General features: G+C 38.7%; 1 protein-coding gene across 2 annotated transcripts; it reads right to left on the minus strand.

Moving 5' to 3' along the window:
* Positions 1-324: 324 nt before the first annotated feature.
* LOC126811605 (uncharacterized) lies at positions 325-7,397 on the minus strand. Of its 2 annotated transcripts, XM_050537309.2 has the most exons (11): positions 7,296-7,397; positions 6,654-6,954; positions 5,494-5,648; positions 4,986-5,127; positions 4,430-4,562; positions 3,761-4,031; positions 2,828-2,849; positions 2,146-2,209; positions 1,727-1,792; positions 1,398-1,463; positions 325-810 (listed from the first exon to the last, which is right to left on the minus strand). In XM_050537309.2, exons 3-11 carry the CDS (start codon positions 5,602-5,604, stop codon positions 696-698), a joined length of 990 nt encoding a protein of 329 aa, XP_050393266.1. In that variant the 5' UTR covers positions 5,605-5,648; positions 6,654-6,954; positions 7,296-7,397; the 3' UTR covers positions 325-695. The 2 variants fall into 2 exon arrangements, with proteins under 2 accessions (XP_050393266.1, XP_050393268.1); XM_050537311.2 differs by lacking the exons at positions 6,654-6,954; positions 7,296-7,397 and having other exon boundaries at positions 5,494-5,693.
* Between the last annotated feature and the right edge of the window lie 9,987 nt (positions 7,398-17,384).

The raw sequence follows: 17,384 nt of genomic DNA on the forward strand, positions 1-17,384 counted from the left end.
TAATTTATTGTGGGCTAAGTTGATTGTGTCAAATTCCCAGTTCAGTCCACGATAAACTTTTATATATAATAAGTTTAGACGTTCTAGCAGATGATCCAATTATGTTCAATTGAACATCTTAATGGGTTAAGAATTTGACTTGCAGTCATGTAAAACTTTACGACCTATCTCTTTGTAGCCTGTCACTAGATTTGTTAGATAAATACGTGCTTTCTAATACAATTCTACCGCATTTACTAATTTAAAATTAATAATTGACAACCGTGTTTTCTGAAACAATCTAATTAAAATTAAATCTTTATTCTATCTAATGTTATTGATTCAAGTAAATTATAAAATCCGGAACATAAGACGAAAGAAAACGGATAGAGAATTGAATAACATTTCATTATAAAAATCAGATTGTTTGTGAATATCGGAGCCACCGTAGCTCAGTGGGTAAGGCTCCAGTTAGATTCCCGTTTTGGCGACAGTCTGGTTTCCAGGTGTACGTAAACGTATCAAGAGTAGGTGAAAATGTAGAACGCTAAACAATCATTTCATTTCATTTATGAAAGGGTAAAAAGCTCGAATAAAAGGACAACTTTACAAAATATGTGAAGAAAATTTTGATACAGATGGTGGAATTTCAACTTTTGCCATAAAGCTGCAATCCATGATTAATAATAATTATCTTTTACTTTTATTAAACAGCTTTATTGGCTTTCAAATGACTGTGACAATCGGGGCGGTGGAACATCGGCAAAATTGATGGTTGGGCTGTTAGATCCGGCCTCTGCTTCATCCACCTCATCGATTTCAGCGAGCTCCCTGATCAAAAATAAGAGCATCTAATGTCATAAATATCGTGATGAATACATTAAATTGGAGAGAGAGAGAGAGAGAGAGAGAGAGAGAGTCACTTAAACATGTGTATAACGTTTCATGAACAAGATTACAAGTCTGGTTATAAGCAGATTATTCTGTACGATACATACGGTGGCCTGTTAGTGCCATACACTGATTTATACATTTTTCTTGAAATTTACCTCATATGAGAAATCGCAATGAAAACTGTGATAAATAAAAAAAACCATGAAAAACCTTTCCACCGCGGAGAAAATATTTACACCGCGGAGAAAATATTTACACCGCGGAGAAAATGTTTCCACCGCGGAGAAAATATTTACACCACGGAGAAAATGTTTACAACGCGGAGAAAATATTTACACCGCGGTGGAAAGGTTTTTCATGGTTTTTTTTATTTATCACAGTTTTCACTGCGATTTCTCATATGAGGTAAATTTTAAGAAAAATGTATAAATCGGTGTATGGCACTAACAGGCCACCGTAGATGCAACATATTTCTTGTTTAAGAGGATGGAATTGTATACCTATGCAAAGATGGCTGCACTTACCCTTGAGACTTATTTATATCCACTCCCGGGGAACGGATTCTTTCTTGTGATAGTCTTGAAAACTCCCTAAAATTAAAAAAAAAACAATATAAGAAGTCGAGAATTGAATAAAGAAAGAATGTATCACGGTGATGGCTTTTTTGTGTGTTTTATTATGCGGTGGGTTGGTGTGAGGATATGCAGCACTTTTTTGATGATTACATAATAAGTAACCGACAACATATTTCTTGTTTAAGAGGATGGAATTGTATACCTATGCAAAGATGGCTGCTCACAATGATTCTATAGCAAGCGATACTAGTAGTCACTAATAAACTTACTGCACTTACCCTTGAGACTTATTTATATCCACTCCCGAGGAACGGATTCTTTCTTGTGATAGTCTTGAACACACCCTAAAATTATAAGAAGTCGAGAATTGAATAAAGAAAGCATATATCACGGTGATGGCTTTTCTGTGTGTTTTATTATGCGGTGGGTTGGTGTGAGAATATGCAGCACTTTCTTACTATTATTTTTTGACGATTACATAATAAGTAACCGACAACTCTGATCACTAACTTACAGACGTCGTCGACAACTTATTGAACCAGGAGGTCTAGGGTTCGGTCTCTTGTGGTTTCCTCTTGTCAGTGGGGTAGGGCGGCAGTCCTGGCAAGGAACAGTGTATAGTCGTTCGGATGGGCAGAAAGAACGTATGTATATATATGTATGTATCTGTCTGCATGTCTGTAAAGTGGTTACTCACTTCTTTAGGTTATCAATAGATCCAATCAGCTCTAAAACTCTACTAGCTTTCTCTAAAATCTCATCTGTAAAATAAGTACATAATTTAATGTTATGAAATAAAGCATATGTTGCCAGGCAACAAAACATATACCCACCAGCATCTAAGTCGTACATACAAGACTTTCTTCTGGATAGAAATTGTGTACCAAACTCTAAGTTTTTTTTCCAGTGAATTACAAAAGAGCCATTTGGCCAGAAATTCAGTAACAAGAAAAGGGTACAACTATTGTAATTGTAGTACATTGATGTGTATAAGTTGAACGGTTTCTGAGATATGTCCCTGAATAACAATGGTATACCAAAATTAAGTCAAATGTGTTTCGAATTTATAATATTCAGCCAATACTTTATTTGCTAAAATAAATGCGCAACTACTTCTATAGGTTGATGTGTGTACAAAGTTTTATCCTGAACGATTTCTTGGATATGCTCTGGAATAATAATTTTACACCAAAAACTGTCAAATTGGTTTTCATGAAAACACCATAAATGCAATTACTAATTGGCAAAAAGTTAAATTGCTATATTACATATAGTAATTACATTACATTTAGAAACAAAGTGGTGCCTTTCCTTATATACGCAACATATTCCCGTATTACATTATTTGGGTCTACAGTTTGAAAACTATATCGGCTTACCCTTTTCTTCTTGCTCTTCGTCCTGAAAAAAACAAAATCCAACAGGTTGAGAATAATAAGTTATTTGATTATTTCGCACAATAGCTATCATAAAACAATTTTATACGACAATATTTTCACGTGGACGTATTATGTAGTCGCCCATGTTTATATCTAGAGTTTGATTTTGGCAAGTATTGGATCGTAATCTCCTTGATTATTGCCTACTCTTCATAGAATTCCAACTATCCAGGAAACTGTTACGTACCGAGGCCCGGTCCCGTCTACGTAAAATAGACCGTTACAACAGTTGAAGGGTAAGTAGAATCGCGGCTGTCCTGGTAGAACTTCCCTCATAGCAATAAATGAAATAGGATTTTATGGCACGTCAGCTTCAATTGAAATGAGATGATATGGGGTTTAACGCCCTACTGTTCTACAACGACTGGACTAATGAAGACAGGCATACGCCATACAGTGTGCTATGAAGGAAATTTTGCCTGGGCTGAATCACTAAGGCCTACTCTTATATCGAATTCCAAATGCCAAGGGATCTTTTACGTGCACGCCTATGTGTACACGGGACCTCGGTTTTTCGTCCCATCCGAATGACTGGATAGCTGTCCTTATCAGGCCCTCCGCCCCGCACCACTGACAAGGGGAAACCACGTTGGAAAATCCCGATGAAGTTTCTCGGCCAATGCAGGGATCGAACACGCGACCTCCAGGCTAGTGAGCCATACATTGTGCCAAAGCCCTCATAGCACAGGTATGTCCTCTTCATAAGCCTGGTTGGTACAGTAAAGTACGACATTAAACCCCATTTCATTTCTTCTTCAGAATTTTCTTTGACGTTAACCTAAAAACTTTCCAACTGCTTTATTAACCATTAGTATAAAGTGATTTGTATAGTTGAATATTACCCTGGAAACATCAACGAAATTAAGTGCAAACCTTCGAGTCGCTCTCCGAATCTCCTGTATGGTCGGTTCTTGCTGACATTTCGCCATCTATTGGTGTCTCATAGGTGTCATCATCGTTTCCTTCAAAAGCTGGATTCAGACCGTCATCTTCTTTCATCCCGTCATCTTCTTTCATCCCAGTGTTGTAATAATCTAGGTCAGTATAAATATGTTCAGAAGGACCGGATTCTAACTTGTCCAATAATTTAACTGTGTCTTCGCCTGTTTCTCTCGGTGGAACCACAGGTGTCATAGAAATGGCACTAATAAAAACAACAGAACCAGATTATTTTTTAAAAAATGGCAATATTTTGCATGGCCATAAAAAAACTTTCAAGAAAAAAATATGCTGAATTTAACCAAATGTCATTCAATTGACACCTCTAACGCTATCCCGCACACGAACATTTTAAAAGGTAAATTTCGTTTATTGCTTCAATTCCCGCAATTGAATGTTTAGAAGAAAAATGGGCTGACGACGCGGAATGGGAGTATGTGACAATAATAATATTTTGAGTACTGTCTGTCTATCAATGCTTTATTTATGTGAAATTTGTACCGGGAAGAAAGGGCTACGAATCTCTCTTAATTCGATCTTTGAAATCGTGACCAGGGACAGTCACGCCCATATGAATATATTGAATCTAAACTTAAAACGAACCTTGTTTTCTTCTTTCCTTTACAACATTTACAACAGAGTGTACAGCACAATACACAGCATGTTAATAACAACAGTGGACCAACAATCATTAAAGCACGCATTGTCAATGCGCCCTTTGCGTCTATGTACCTCTCTAAAAAATATATACACAAGTTACACATACACAAGAGTACGTAAATATAAAATGTATTATCAGAAGTAAATAGTAGTCTTTGGTATACATAACAATAGTCTTTGCCTTCATGTATTAAGAGGTAGATCCTGGGGCGGATCCAGGAATTTTTGCAGGAGGGGGTTTGCCAGGTTCCTGTTAAAGAAATCCGTCATCATCGTCTCTAAATTACAAAGGCATACATACAAATTGAGCTTTTTAAAGAGAGAAATCATTTTTGTAATGATGTAGGATCACATTGTGATTTAATTTCATTGATGCAAGGCATTCATTTTATTTTATGTAGCTGAGCAGGGTGGGGTTTGGACCCCCCCCCCCCTCTGGATCCGCCCCCGAGATCGAATCATTTGTAAAAATTAAAAATGAGAAACCAAATAAATTTACTTAGTGATATAGCATGACGTAGAACAGGGAACGTATGGGTTATTATTCTAAACCCATCATGGTTTATAATACAGGCGTAGATTCCTTCGTTGTGACTATTCGGTTTCAACAGTAAAGCACTTTCGTGTGGATTTCCAGGAACCTAAAAACAAATATTCCAATATAATCCTTGAGTCACAGTTTCAAAACAACACAATAATATGTGGAATACAATCACTGGTTGTATAGGTATAGTACGACATTTCTACAGGCGTTTTAAAAAAAAATACTAATAAAAACGACAAGGGAACACTCATCGAAACGTCATGCTATATGTGTAACAACCAGTTATTGTTTTCCACAATCGCAAACATTGTGTTTTTAAATATTACAATATTAATAGCGATTTATAACAATACTTTTAAAAATTAAACTTCCTTTTATTGCGCCAAACGACTAAGCGTAATTTTCTAATTATCCCAAATGACAATTCCAAAAATAATATTGAATGGAATACATATCTGATTACCTGTGGTATGATTTCTTCACCATCACCAGCTGCAATATATTTATCCGATTCTATCCAATCAACTTTAACTAAACCACCTTGTTTAGCAAAAGCGCTAGCATCACACCTCATTGTTACTTTACTAGATGGTACCTCATATACTTCACTTACATGAGCTGCAAATAATATCATCATGGTATATAATATAAAAAGTTTCCCCCCCCCCCCCAATAAGCCTACTGTTCAAATGGGTACATTCATTTATATAATGTGGACAAAAGAGTAAGCACGCGATGCGGGTGTTTTCGCATAAGGGGACATAACTTCGTATAAGGGGACAACTTTAATACGGATGATCCTTCCAGAAATAGTATCTCTATCTTATTCACAAGCTGACAAATTGTTGCTTCTATCACGTTCAAGGGATTTTGTGAAAGGGGGAGGGGGTGGGTCCCCACTGGGTGGGGCGAGCTCTCGGGAATGGAAGATCACAGAACGTTGAATATCGATATGGTTCGCCCTCTAATGAACCCACATCAACATTGAAAAGAATCGGTCACAATGTATAAGGCAAGGGAGGAGGGGGTAACCCCGAAACGGAAAGTCGGGTGATGCTTCCTACAGAATTTTAAAGAATTCCATTTAGAAAACATAGCTTCTATCGTGTTCACAGTGTTTTAGGAAAGGGGACATAACTCTGATATGGAACGGCGTTGAACGCTGAATATCGATTCGCCAAGAACTGCAGCCTTAATCGCGTTCACAGGCCAATTGTTAACGGAAGGCGGACCGAAGGACAGTGTGACGAGTCACGAATAAAACCAACCAGTGACTATTAAAACACATTATATTCACGAGGGGGCCCATGGCAGATGAACCCTCATAATATTTTAGAATGTTGTATTTTAGAATGTATCAGTTGTCTGTATCTTGAAAAAGGAAAAAAAAATGTTTACTTTAGTATGTTCGAAAGCTACCGTAACGCACTTTTACTGTGAAGCCCAATATATGTGCCTATAATTGACATGCCAAATTCTGGGCCGACGGGTGGACAAGAGTGACGACAATATCTTTCTCCACTGAATGTAAAGCCTTTGATAGTAAAGGGACGAATAAAAGTATGTTAGTATCAGTATGAAAGTTTGCCTGTATCATTTTATAAAATAAAAACAGATTAGTACCAGAGACACTGTATCCATCACTATTAACACCCCCGTCTCTATCAACCAGTACTGCATTCTTGAAAGACAGTAGTTTACCATTAACAAACACTTCACTGATAACGCCGTCAAAGCCCGTATCTTCATGGGTTAATTTAGTTATAACCTGCCAGTCTTGTTTCTCGCCACCACCTATATATAATGTCTGTTTAGGTTTGTAATGTTTTCCCTCCGTAGTTACCTGAACAGCTTTTCCCTTATCAACCCTCAATTCTCCTCGTTTCTCATGGACCAATACCGATATATAATACCATCTTCTTACCTGAAAAATAATTATCTTTATTAGCCTGCCTATATTATTGTCGGTTTGTATTTAAATATTTGTATTTAGCAGATAGAGAGGGACTATATTATAGTTTCATATTTAACAATTATCGAAGAGTGAAATGGAAAAACCCGGAACAAAACGATCAAATTAGACAGTCCAGCCTAATTTTTGGATTTGGGATCTCATGTCCTCAAATTCCAGGCCTACTGTTTTGTCTTTATGAACGTTTAAGATTTTGTAAACTATTTCTGCAATTGGTATTATTCACAAATACTTGCGATGAAAAGAAATATGCCTATCAAAATGGAGATAACATATCGGATAATTACATTTACCTGAAGAAGAATTGCCTTTTGACAAACGGCTTTTCCGCCAAGACAAAAGCAAAATCTTAAAGCTGCGTTATGCAGTGATAATGAAACATATGCCCCAGGCGTGGTGCCTTGGTTAAATAATATAACTCCTTCTGTGTCCATAAAGTAAATCGTTAATTTAATCAGAAGGACAGCCTTGTGTTTAAAATGAATTTGGGCTGAATATTTTCCTAAAAACCGTGAGTGGCTCTCAGCTGAATCTGAAACAAATAACAGACATGTTGTAAACAAGAAATTTTAGTGAAAAGGTGGTTTTCATTAATTGAATCCACCATCTGTGGGGGGGGGGGGGGGTGGCTCAGTGAGTATATCGCCGGCTTACTGACCCGGAGATCTTGGCGTTGCCCTAGAAGAGTACCCCTTTGCCAGTGGTGTAGGAAGGGGGCATGATAAGGAACATGTCTAAAGGGACGAAAGACTGAGGTACCGTATTTACGTTGACGTGCACGTAAAAGAACCCTTTGGAATTCGAGGAAGAGTTGGCGTTCAGGGTTCGGCATGGGACTAGTTTACGACTAATGCCAATGGACTAACATAACCCTATAAAAAGCAAGTTTCTAAAAGATAGCGGTTATTGGTAAATACCTACCAGTCTTCTCTATGGATACGCCGTGCTGTTTCGCTGGTGCCCCATATCCGACCCAATCCGGAACATGAAATAAACTCAGGTCCTTGAAATTCATTCTTAGTTTTAAAATTGTTCCGATAAATCCTGTAGAACAAGAGGCGTGAAAAAATGGGCACCAGATTAATGACAACTGGTATAATAATTCCATAGAAACAGCAATCTGATTAAAAAACAGATCCTATTTCGTTTCGTTTTTTATAGTTCAAACTTTCGTTTTGTCTTTACTACCGGCGTTCTGGTTAAAGTGAGGGATTAGCCAATGAAACGGTCTGTTACGGCGGGTTCTTGGAGTTTGATGAAAGGAACTGTGGGTAAACCACTAGAAACGTCACGCTGATTGATTAATCAATGTCTAACATCATAGGGTCAAAAGCCGCTGGCACGACCCTGATGCGACCTTCCAGAACAACCAGCCAGATATTCATGTAGTGTAGGCCATCGGAAGTATAAAAAACGAAACGAAATCTAGATCTGTAGTATTTTAATCAGATTGTAGAAACAGTTAACTATTTACAGTAACGCATACGTGATTGGCCTATAACTGGAATTCAGCTATGGTCAATTTCATCCAATATTGGTGGTAGAGATATAAGAAACAGGATTGCCTACCTAAATGTTTTTAATACTAAATAATTTTTGTTTTACTTTTGTAATGGAAATCGAATTGGTCGATCTCCCTCGTAACAATAATAGTTTAATATTTCAGGCCAAGGTCAATGGAAGCTGAACTCAAACAAAATATACTATACTTACCATCTGTCACATCCTTTCTAGAACCAACGATCATGGTAGCGTCAAAATTTAATTCTATACTTCTCAAAGTTACCAATCTTGTTGTTAGTCGTTTTTTATCATCCAGTCTCAGAACAACCAAGCGTCTGGTTATCTGTACCAGTAATGTCTGCCATTCCCCTATCTAATAGAAATAAAAAAATATTGGAATGGAACCAGCAAGGGTTTAATCAGATATAGGTATCAACGAGTAGTGTCCATAAGTTCTATCAAAAAATTGAAGACTTACAAAAATTCCATGCCGTACCAGATGAAACAAGCCAACACTGAGACTAGTGTCCCCCGCGGACACCCCCCCCCCCCCCCAACAAAAAACAGATGACAAATATACTGAGCGCCATGGAAAACGCATCACTTTTTTTCCCAAATATTTTATTACTAGTACTAGATGGTTTTGTATGTATAATATTAAGCAATACTATGAACTATTGTTTCACACAATGCTCCCAAACGCAAAAAATATCGGCCCGTGTGCACAAAAAAAAAAATTGCACGAGATGCACATGAAAAACCCAATATTCACGTGCAGCATTGTGTGTGAGCCCTTTAAAAGCATGTTTTCAACTTAATGTGCAGTACATGAACTGTGAAACGTCAATCTGTCGTAATTTGTTGTTGGACGTGTGAAGGAATCGAGCTAGAGATGCCGAGACTTACTGAAAATCAACGGAATGAAGCCATGGGAATGTCCAGGGCTGGCATGTCTACACGTGCTATTGCCAGACACTTCAATTGTCATCCGTCCACTATTGTAAGGTTGGTGGAACGTGTTCGAGTTACTGGATCAACACGTGACCGTCAACGTCCTGGCCCACTACGCATTACAACCCAGGCTCAAGACCACTACACCCGGGTCACTCATCTGCGTGACAGATTCCGCCCAGCGACTCAAACAGGTGCAGCAGTCGTCGGAAGACAAGGACCAGTAAGTGCCAACACCGTAAGACGTCGTCGAAGAGAAGTAGGACTCCGTGCACGACTACCTTATGTTGGAGCTATCCTCAGGGATCATCACCGTCAGCGGCGTTTGATATGGGCTCAAGGACACCAGACATGGAGAAGAGTCGACTGGCAAAGTGTGCTCTTCAGCGATGAGAGTCGCTTTCATCTTTATCACGCTGATGGCCGTCAACGTGTGTGGAGACGTCTTGGGGAACGTCTTGCAGACTGCTGCGTCTGCGAAACGAATCGATGGGGTGGGGGAAGTGTAATGATGTGGGGAGGCTTCACATTTCATCACCGGACCGCCCTACACATTTGCAGGGGTCGCGTTAATGCTGTAGCCTACCGTGATGATGTCTTGCAACCAATTGTTGTTCCGATGTTTCGAGCGCACCCACAACTTCAGCACTTCCAACAGGATAATGCACGTCCGCATACCGCCCGTTTTAGTATGGACTACCTGGCTGCTAACAACATCAATGTCTTGGACTGGCCAGCCATGTCTCCGGACATGGCACCGATAGAACATGTCTGGGATGAGATTGGACGCCGTCTGTATCGGAGACCACAGATGCACACCATTGCTGCTTTAGAAGCTGCTCTTGTCCAAGAATGGAACAATTTGCCCCAGGCCTTCTTTCAAACATTGGTAAATTCCATGCGACGTCGCTGCACAGCGTGCGTAAGAGCCCGTGGAGGACACACGCGCTACTGACATCTGTGTCGTACTTTTGGTTTTGACCCCTCTGACTTTGTACCGTTGATTACAGATTAAACATCCATAAGTGTACAAATGTGTTGTTATTGATGTGTTCCCATTTGAATATTGTTCACAATAAGAAGCAAAATAAATAAGATATGTTTACATTTTGTTATACGAAAAACTAAGGGATGCGTTTTCCATGGCGCTCAGTATATTAATAATTAATTGCACATTTATCTTTTTCAAAAGTATCGAGTAATAAAACTGATTATCTATGCTTAGTCTAAGCATAAAATGTTCACTATCAAACTATACACTAAGTTTCATCACTCTCCATCCGTTAGAATCAAGGTTATCTTGTCCCAAAGCATCGACCAAAGAAATTGCTTAGCTCTGCTTAACTTTAATGGGAAATATTAAACACTGAACTCAGTCAAGACCAAGACATTCGCCTAATGAACATCTATACATCAATTAAAAGCAGAATTTTTATGTTCCAAAGTCTTGACAAATCAAATTGCTTATCGCTACTGAGCCTAAGCAGAAAATCCCCACCATCGAACTTTGTCAATGTTTTGATATAATTAATCTACACTCGGAGTTCCATCGCGCTCACCCAATCAGAACCACAGTTATCGTGTTCCAAAAGTCTCAACCAATCAAATTGCTCATCTCTACTTAGCCTTAGTGCCTAGTGGAAAATGCGCATGAACGAACTATGTCAAGGCATTCACCTAATAGACACCCACACCAATTTTGAACATTCTACGTCATTTAGAAGGAGAGTTATTGTGTTCCAAAGTCTCGACTAATCACATTATAGTCTCTACTTTGCCTAAGCAGAACATGCTCAGCATCGAACCTCGTTAAGGTATTGATGCAATAAATGAAATACAAAGTTTCACCACTCTCACTTAATTAGAACCAAAGTTATCGTGTCCGAAAGGTCATCTTTGAATTCCATCAAGACATTCATCCAATCAACGCCTACACTAAGTTTGAACATTCTACTTCAATTCAAGGAGAGTTATTGTGTTCTAAAGTCTCGACCAATCAAATTGCTTATCGCTCTGCTTATCCTGAGCAGAAAATGTTCATTATCGAACTTAGTCAAGGTATTGATGTAATGAAACTATACACCAAATTTCATCACTCTCACTTAATTAGAACTAAAGTTATCGTGTTCCAAAGCATTAACCAATCAAATTGAATATCTCTGCTTACCCTAAGCGGAAAATGCTCATCTTCGAACTCCATCAAGGCATTGACCTAAGACCTAATAAACAACTACACCAAGTTTGAACATTCTAGCTCAATTAGAAGGAAAGTTATTGTGTCCAAAAAAGTGTGACGGACAGACAGTCGGACGGACGGACGGACAGACAGGCCGACTTACCCATTTTAACAGTCCCCTGCTTTCTTCGAAAGGCGGGCGAGGTCCCGTGTACACATTGACGTGCACGTAAAAGATCCCTTGGCAGATGGAATTCGATATAAGAGTAGGCCGTAGCGCCACTGCCCAGGCAAAATTTCCCTCATAGCACACTGTATGGCGTATACCCGTCTTCATTAGCCCAGTTTAGGAGCAGAACAGTAGGACGTTAAACCACATTTCATTTCATTTCAAAAGGCGGGGGACAAAATATGAACGTGGGACATGGTCGCGAATTGTACATTCGAAGAAATCAGTAACGGTTCATTACATTGTATATGGAAGAATCTAGTGAGAAGAAGGCGTCCACTTTCCGGGTAGGGAAGACCGGAAGCCGTACAAAAAAAACAAATAAAATTATGATACCAACCTTTATTGCATTTTTCGTTCGAAGTGAAGTTGTGAAATGTCCGTCAATTATTACCAATAACCTGATATGATTTTTCTCTATATTGACGAAAACTTCATTACTACATTTATCGTTATCATCACAATCTCGGTATCTGGAAAAAGAAAAAGAAAGACGCAGAAATGAGTTTAACATCCATTTGGAGGAACCGGAGAACTCTCAGGCGATCCTATCCCTCGTCACGTACAAGTGTGGGATTGAAACCACGCAACTTAAATCAATGACAGACCTAAGCGCACGCGTTAGACAATTCGGCCATCCACCTCACCACTATCTAGAAAAAGAAGCAAACAGGAATATTTTGAAGACAGTGAAAATTAATAACATTTTCTTGGTGCTTGAATATAGTTATGTGCTTGAAAAAAAAAACTACTTTGTTTAGGTAGACAGCGTTCTTGTCGGTAATTATTATTGGTTTGAATTTGTACTAAGACAACAGAACAGTCAATATGCTGCCATAGGGAATTGTGAGACTATGCTTGAACCCCCCCCCCCACCTTTTTTGTATAAGAAGAAAAATCTTGACCAGCGTTCTTGTTGGTAATTGGGTTGTTTTTGTACCAAAACAATGGAATGCATGAAATACAGTCAATGGGCTGTCAATGGGAATTATGAGACTTACTTCATGTCTGAGATTAATCTGATATGCGGTGCTTCATTTCATATTTTACAGTAAATATAACTATTCAGGCTCGTACAAAAATATATTTAAAACATACCTGTGAATCAATGTTGCGTCTGATAAAAGGGGTTTAAAGTGTATATACAATACTAAATAACGTATGGGAATGTCACGAACTTTATATTTTTCATATGACTTTCCATTAAAAACAACCGCTTTAGTTTCTAGTCCTGAAAATAAAATAATTATCTTAGAATTAATTTACAAAGGATATGGTCAAAAATTATAGCAAGAACGATTTAAAATGGATACCAGAGCTTTTATAATCATTACAAGGCAGGAATATAAATCATGCTATTTACGCATGAATGAGGCCCGATTTTACGCAATATCAAGATAGCCATTCGTAACTTAGGAATTAGTTGTCTTTTGGTCATTCAAATGCGAGAATATGCCACGCCCACCACCACCACCACCCAACATACACACAAGCAGAGGCGGATTGGGCCCAAAGGGCCGGTCGGACAAAAAATGAAAAAAAAAATTTTGTCCAATTCGTCTAAAAAAAACTTTTTCTGCTGAACATTATATGGAGGGGGGGGGGGGTATTGGACCGGCCATGGAGCGATGATGATCATGTTGTATGTGGCCGGTGGCTTTAACGGGCCGCCATGCCATCACTGGAGTCTTGATTCACCCGACACTGTCGCCCGCAAATTTACTAATTATAAGATCACCTGCACCCTGTTTGTGGGGATACGCCAGAAACGTCTGCCGATGGTTCGTAACTCCAAAAAAAAAAATCAATTTTAAGGCCTCAGCAAAATTTGGTGATAGCTGGTCTGTTTGCTGAATTTGACAGAGATTATAATCAGATATGCCACCAAATCGCATATTTGGTGTTCATTTTTCAAAATTTTCCCGGGGGAGAGCACTCGGGTTCCGCGACCAGAAAAAAAGGCCGCTTAGACACGGGAGCCCTGGCCGGTTCCAGGACCCAATCCGCCCCTGCACACAAGGTGATAAAAAAGGCGCTTCGGATTTTGATATTTCAACAAATAAGTTTTCATTACTTTACCTATGCAAGGTCCTTTATAACAGTATCGCAATTCTTTTGTTTTTCCGGGGCAAGTCTTTGTGGTGTCTTTTTTCGGAGCTGGGTCAGTGCAACTTCTAGCACGAAAACGTTGACCAAAACCACATGTCTTCGTACAAGGTGACCACCCGGCCCAGTGTGACCAACCTGCCGAAGCTGTATAATAATAAATTAATAATAATGTAGGTTTATTTCTTTTGCCGAAAACAGTTACCCTAGCGTAAATAGGAAAATTGGGCAGATGACAAAATTGATAATGCATAAGCTTTAGACCAGAACAACTTAAGTGGATCTTGTGAGCAGGTTTAAACTTTCAACTCTAGTTTCCCTTACATTACAAGTTCCACCAATTACACTTGTACAGACTGTCAAATCACGCTGGTAAATCGACGTTCGATAGCTAGGTAGGCATTAAAAAGGGAATATTCTAATAGTAAGTGCGTGAGAACCGCACTACACGCAAAACAAAGCCGATAAGGCAAACCTGCGGACAATACAAACTATACATAGACACTGAGAAATAAACAACAAATCAAATCAAGTGAATAGATCCGGGGGCCAACCGTAAGCGTCCACTGCTATGTCTGAAACTCAGTGAAACTGACCTTTAATACCGTATCGAAATAATCCAGAAAAATACCCAATATTTTATTATTATTAGCAAGATTTTGACTAACCTTGTGTCGGTTGGGCATCGTTTAATACTGAAGCTAGGACAACAAAGGGTCCAATGATCCATAGATATATAGATAATACCTGTAAATATGGAGAAGAAAGTTTCGTTGTAGATTAATCTGCTACATGGTTTATGGTAGCTACGAGATCGTAGCTAAAAACGTCGAGATATACCGGTACTGATGTGCTTGTTTTTAGCTACGATTGGGTGCCTTTGGTTCCAAGTGGCAAACTCAATTTCTTTATTAATTCATGTAATATTTACTAATTAAACTTACAGAGGCCAGTATAGTGGCACAACTATCGCCTAACTCCAAATATTCGTGTTTAAATTAATGAAGCGTTGTTTTTATCCGACATACATCGTCATACATCTCCCGTTTAAAAATGATGTTCATGGTAACGGCTTAACGCCTCCAATTTAAATACGATGATCTATACCCGTTTCAGATAGGATTATATGCTGTAAATGTAGTTGGATGTGGCAGAAATATTATAAATAAAAATAATCAATCGTTGTTTTGAAGAAAAATCTTGTCAATTACTGGAACAATATAGCACCATCTCTTATCTCGAAACACGGAAGGTTGAGAGATGAGGTTTGTAATCTTAATCTAGGGTTATTGAATGGATGTTTTTTGAATAAAATTACGTATTCAGCAGGTTAGAGGGGTCTATTTTAATTATAATGGCATACAAGAATTAGAAATGAACACAGAATAGGTCATTCCCAGACTAGGCCTACTACTTTTACTACTACTAGAATAATAATATGAATTAATTTGAATAGGCCTACGATCATTATCAATCCGCTTTATTAATAATATTTATTTCAACAATTCGCTTTCCTTTCAGAGGCAAGAAAACTTAGCAAACCCACGCGGTTAGGCAGACATCAGACGACCATCTGATCTAGTCTTTCTCACCTACAACTACTGAACTAGCCTACAAGCGTAACCGTATGATCGAAAACATGACACTTGAATCGCTCACCCATCCCCTAGAATTAGGCCTAGGCCCTATAGGCCTATACTTTTATATTATGAATTAAACTAATTAAAAGATCAAGAAAAGAAAGAAATGGTTGACTTCGTAGTTCGTAGCTAGGCCTAGATCTACTGGTAGCTGAACTACACCCAAAAACATTCAATTAAAACATTTAATAAATTAAGAGATCGTGGTATTCAGAAGCTGGGAGTGACGGTTGGTAACTAGGCCTAAGCAGGGGCGTGCTGGCAGGGAGTTTAGGAGGACGGTGTCCTCCCAGGCCCCCATTAAACAATAATAAGTCCACCCGTATAAGCGGGCCCCCCTGAGAGCTCTAATTTTCACGCGGAATCCCCTCAAAAAATTGAGAGTGCGCACGCGAAAAATCATACATACACAACGATTAGGAAAATATATTATGCTGACGTGCAAATGTCTGTCACCTTAAGGTGAAATGGTCTTTGATACATGTATTCATGCCTCGATATGTATAAGATTCAATTTATTATTTGGATAGAAATACATTGTATTAGCATTATATTAAGCAGACCTGTCATGAGTGTCTTGTGTAGTACAGTAGTATGTCTTATAGTCAAAATAGCAGCATAAATTTGGAAAATATGATACCTAGATTTCTCCCAGAAGTGCTTGCAAAACGCGTTTCCCGTTGTCAAATTTCAAAAATTTTCTACCAGTGGCACGCCTTCGCCGCGCAGTTCAAGCTTGGCGAGCCAACGTCTTACTCACTGAGCCACCGTGACCCCCTAAGGGAATATTGGCCTCACTTCCGTCTCTTGTAGAACTTACGATACAAACCTTTTTACACATGACATGCCTGAAAACAAACCAACATTATCAGGGAAAAAAAGTTAAAACATTTTCTCGTTGTCAAGTATGGGGGCTCCTTAACGTAGTCGCTAGATGACGTCATATCATTATGACGTGATATCTATTATGGCGTCATACAATAACTCTTATTCCCGTCTTATCATCAGACATTGCAAACTTAGGCTGCCTGTCTACAGTTAGCTCCGCCTGAAATGCATTCTCGAGCTATGAAGTAGATGCATTGCTGTGTGCAGTATGATCATCAAATTATGACAATTTACTGGATTGATTCAAAGAATTCAAAGATTAATTTGACCATTCCTAATTAACCATAAATCTTATCCAGTCAATAGAATATTATCCAGACTGATTAATCACGACTTTCTTATGATGTGCTGTCGAAAATAAAATTGTTGTGCTTTGTAGTTGTAGGCTATAATGTAGGCCTGTCTTTTTATGTACGGTTTGGGGACCTTTTTCGGCACTGGATAGGAACTGGCTAAAACTCTTCTGAGTGAAAGTTATTGAAAGTGAGGTAATGTCGAAATACATCCCAAACTTAGGCTGCCTGTCTATGTAGGGCCTACAGCTAGCTCCGCCTGAGAATTCTCGAAGTATGATGTAGATCGATCGCTGCGTGCAGTATGGTCGAAATAAAAACCATATTCATTAATTAAAGAACAATATTGGTGCCAGTCATTATCACATATGTGATAGAACTGGTTAAACACATTCCAAAAAACAATTTTAACACAGAGATCATTGCTACGATAGCTGAGTAAAACAGGTTTCCTGCGTCGGAAGAAAGAAAACACGAGTAATCCCTCTATATAACTGACTGATGTGACGAGTGATAACAGATACACGGCCGAATTTCTGCTCACTAATAATTCCTTCCAAGACCAAAAGTTGCTATATTGTACTGTAAGATGATAC

Source organism: Patella vulgata, chromosome 2 (assembly GCF_932274485.2).
Source record: "Patella vulgata chromosome 2, xgPatVulg1.2, whole genome shotgun sequence".
Lineage (NCBI taxonomy): Eukaryota > Metazoa > Mollusca > Gastropoda > Patellidae > Patella > Patella vulgata.

Coding starts and splice junctions, on each gene's coding strand:
- LOC126811605 (XM_050537311.2), bottom strand. CDS start 5,667: ATGATGATATTATTTGCAGCTCATGTAAGTGAAGTATATGAGGTACCA. Junction 2,210..2,827: donor CGAAGAGCAAGAAGAAAAGG/GTAAGCCGATAT, acceptor CTTATTTTACAG/ATGAGATTTTAGAGAAAGCT. Junction 1,464..1,726: donor GATATAAATAAGTCTCAAGG/GTAAGTGCAGTA, acceptor TTTTAATTTTAG/GGAGTTTTCAAGACTATCAC.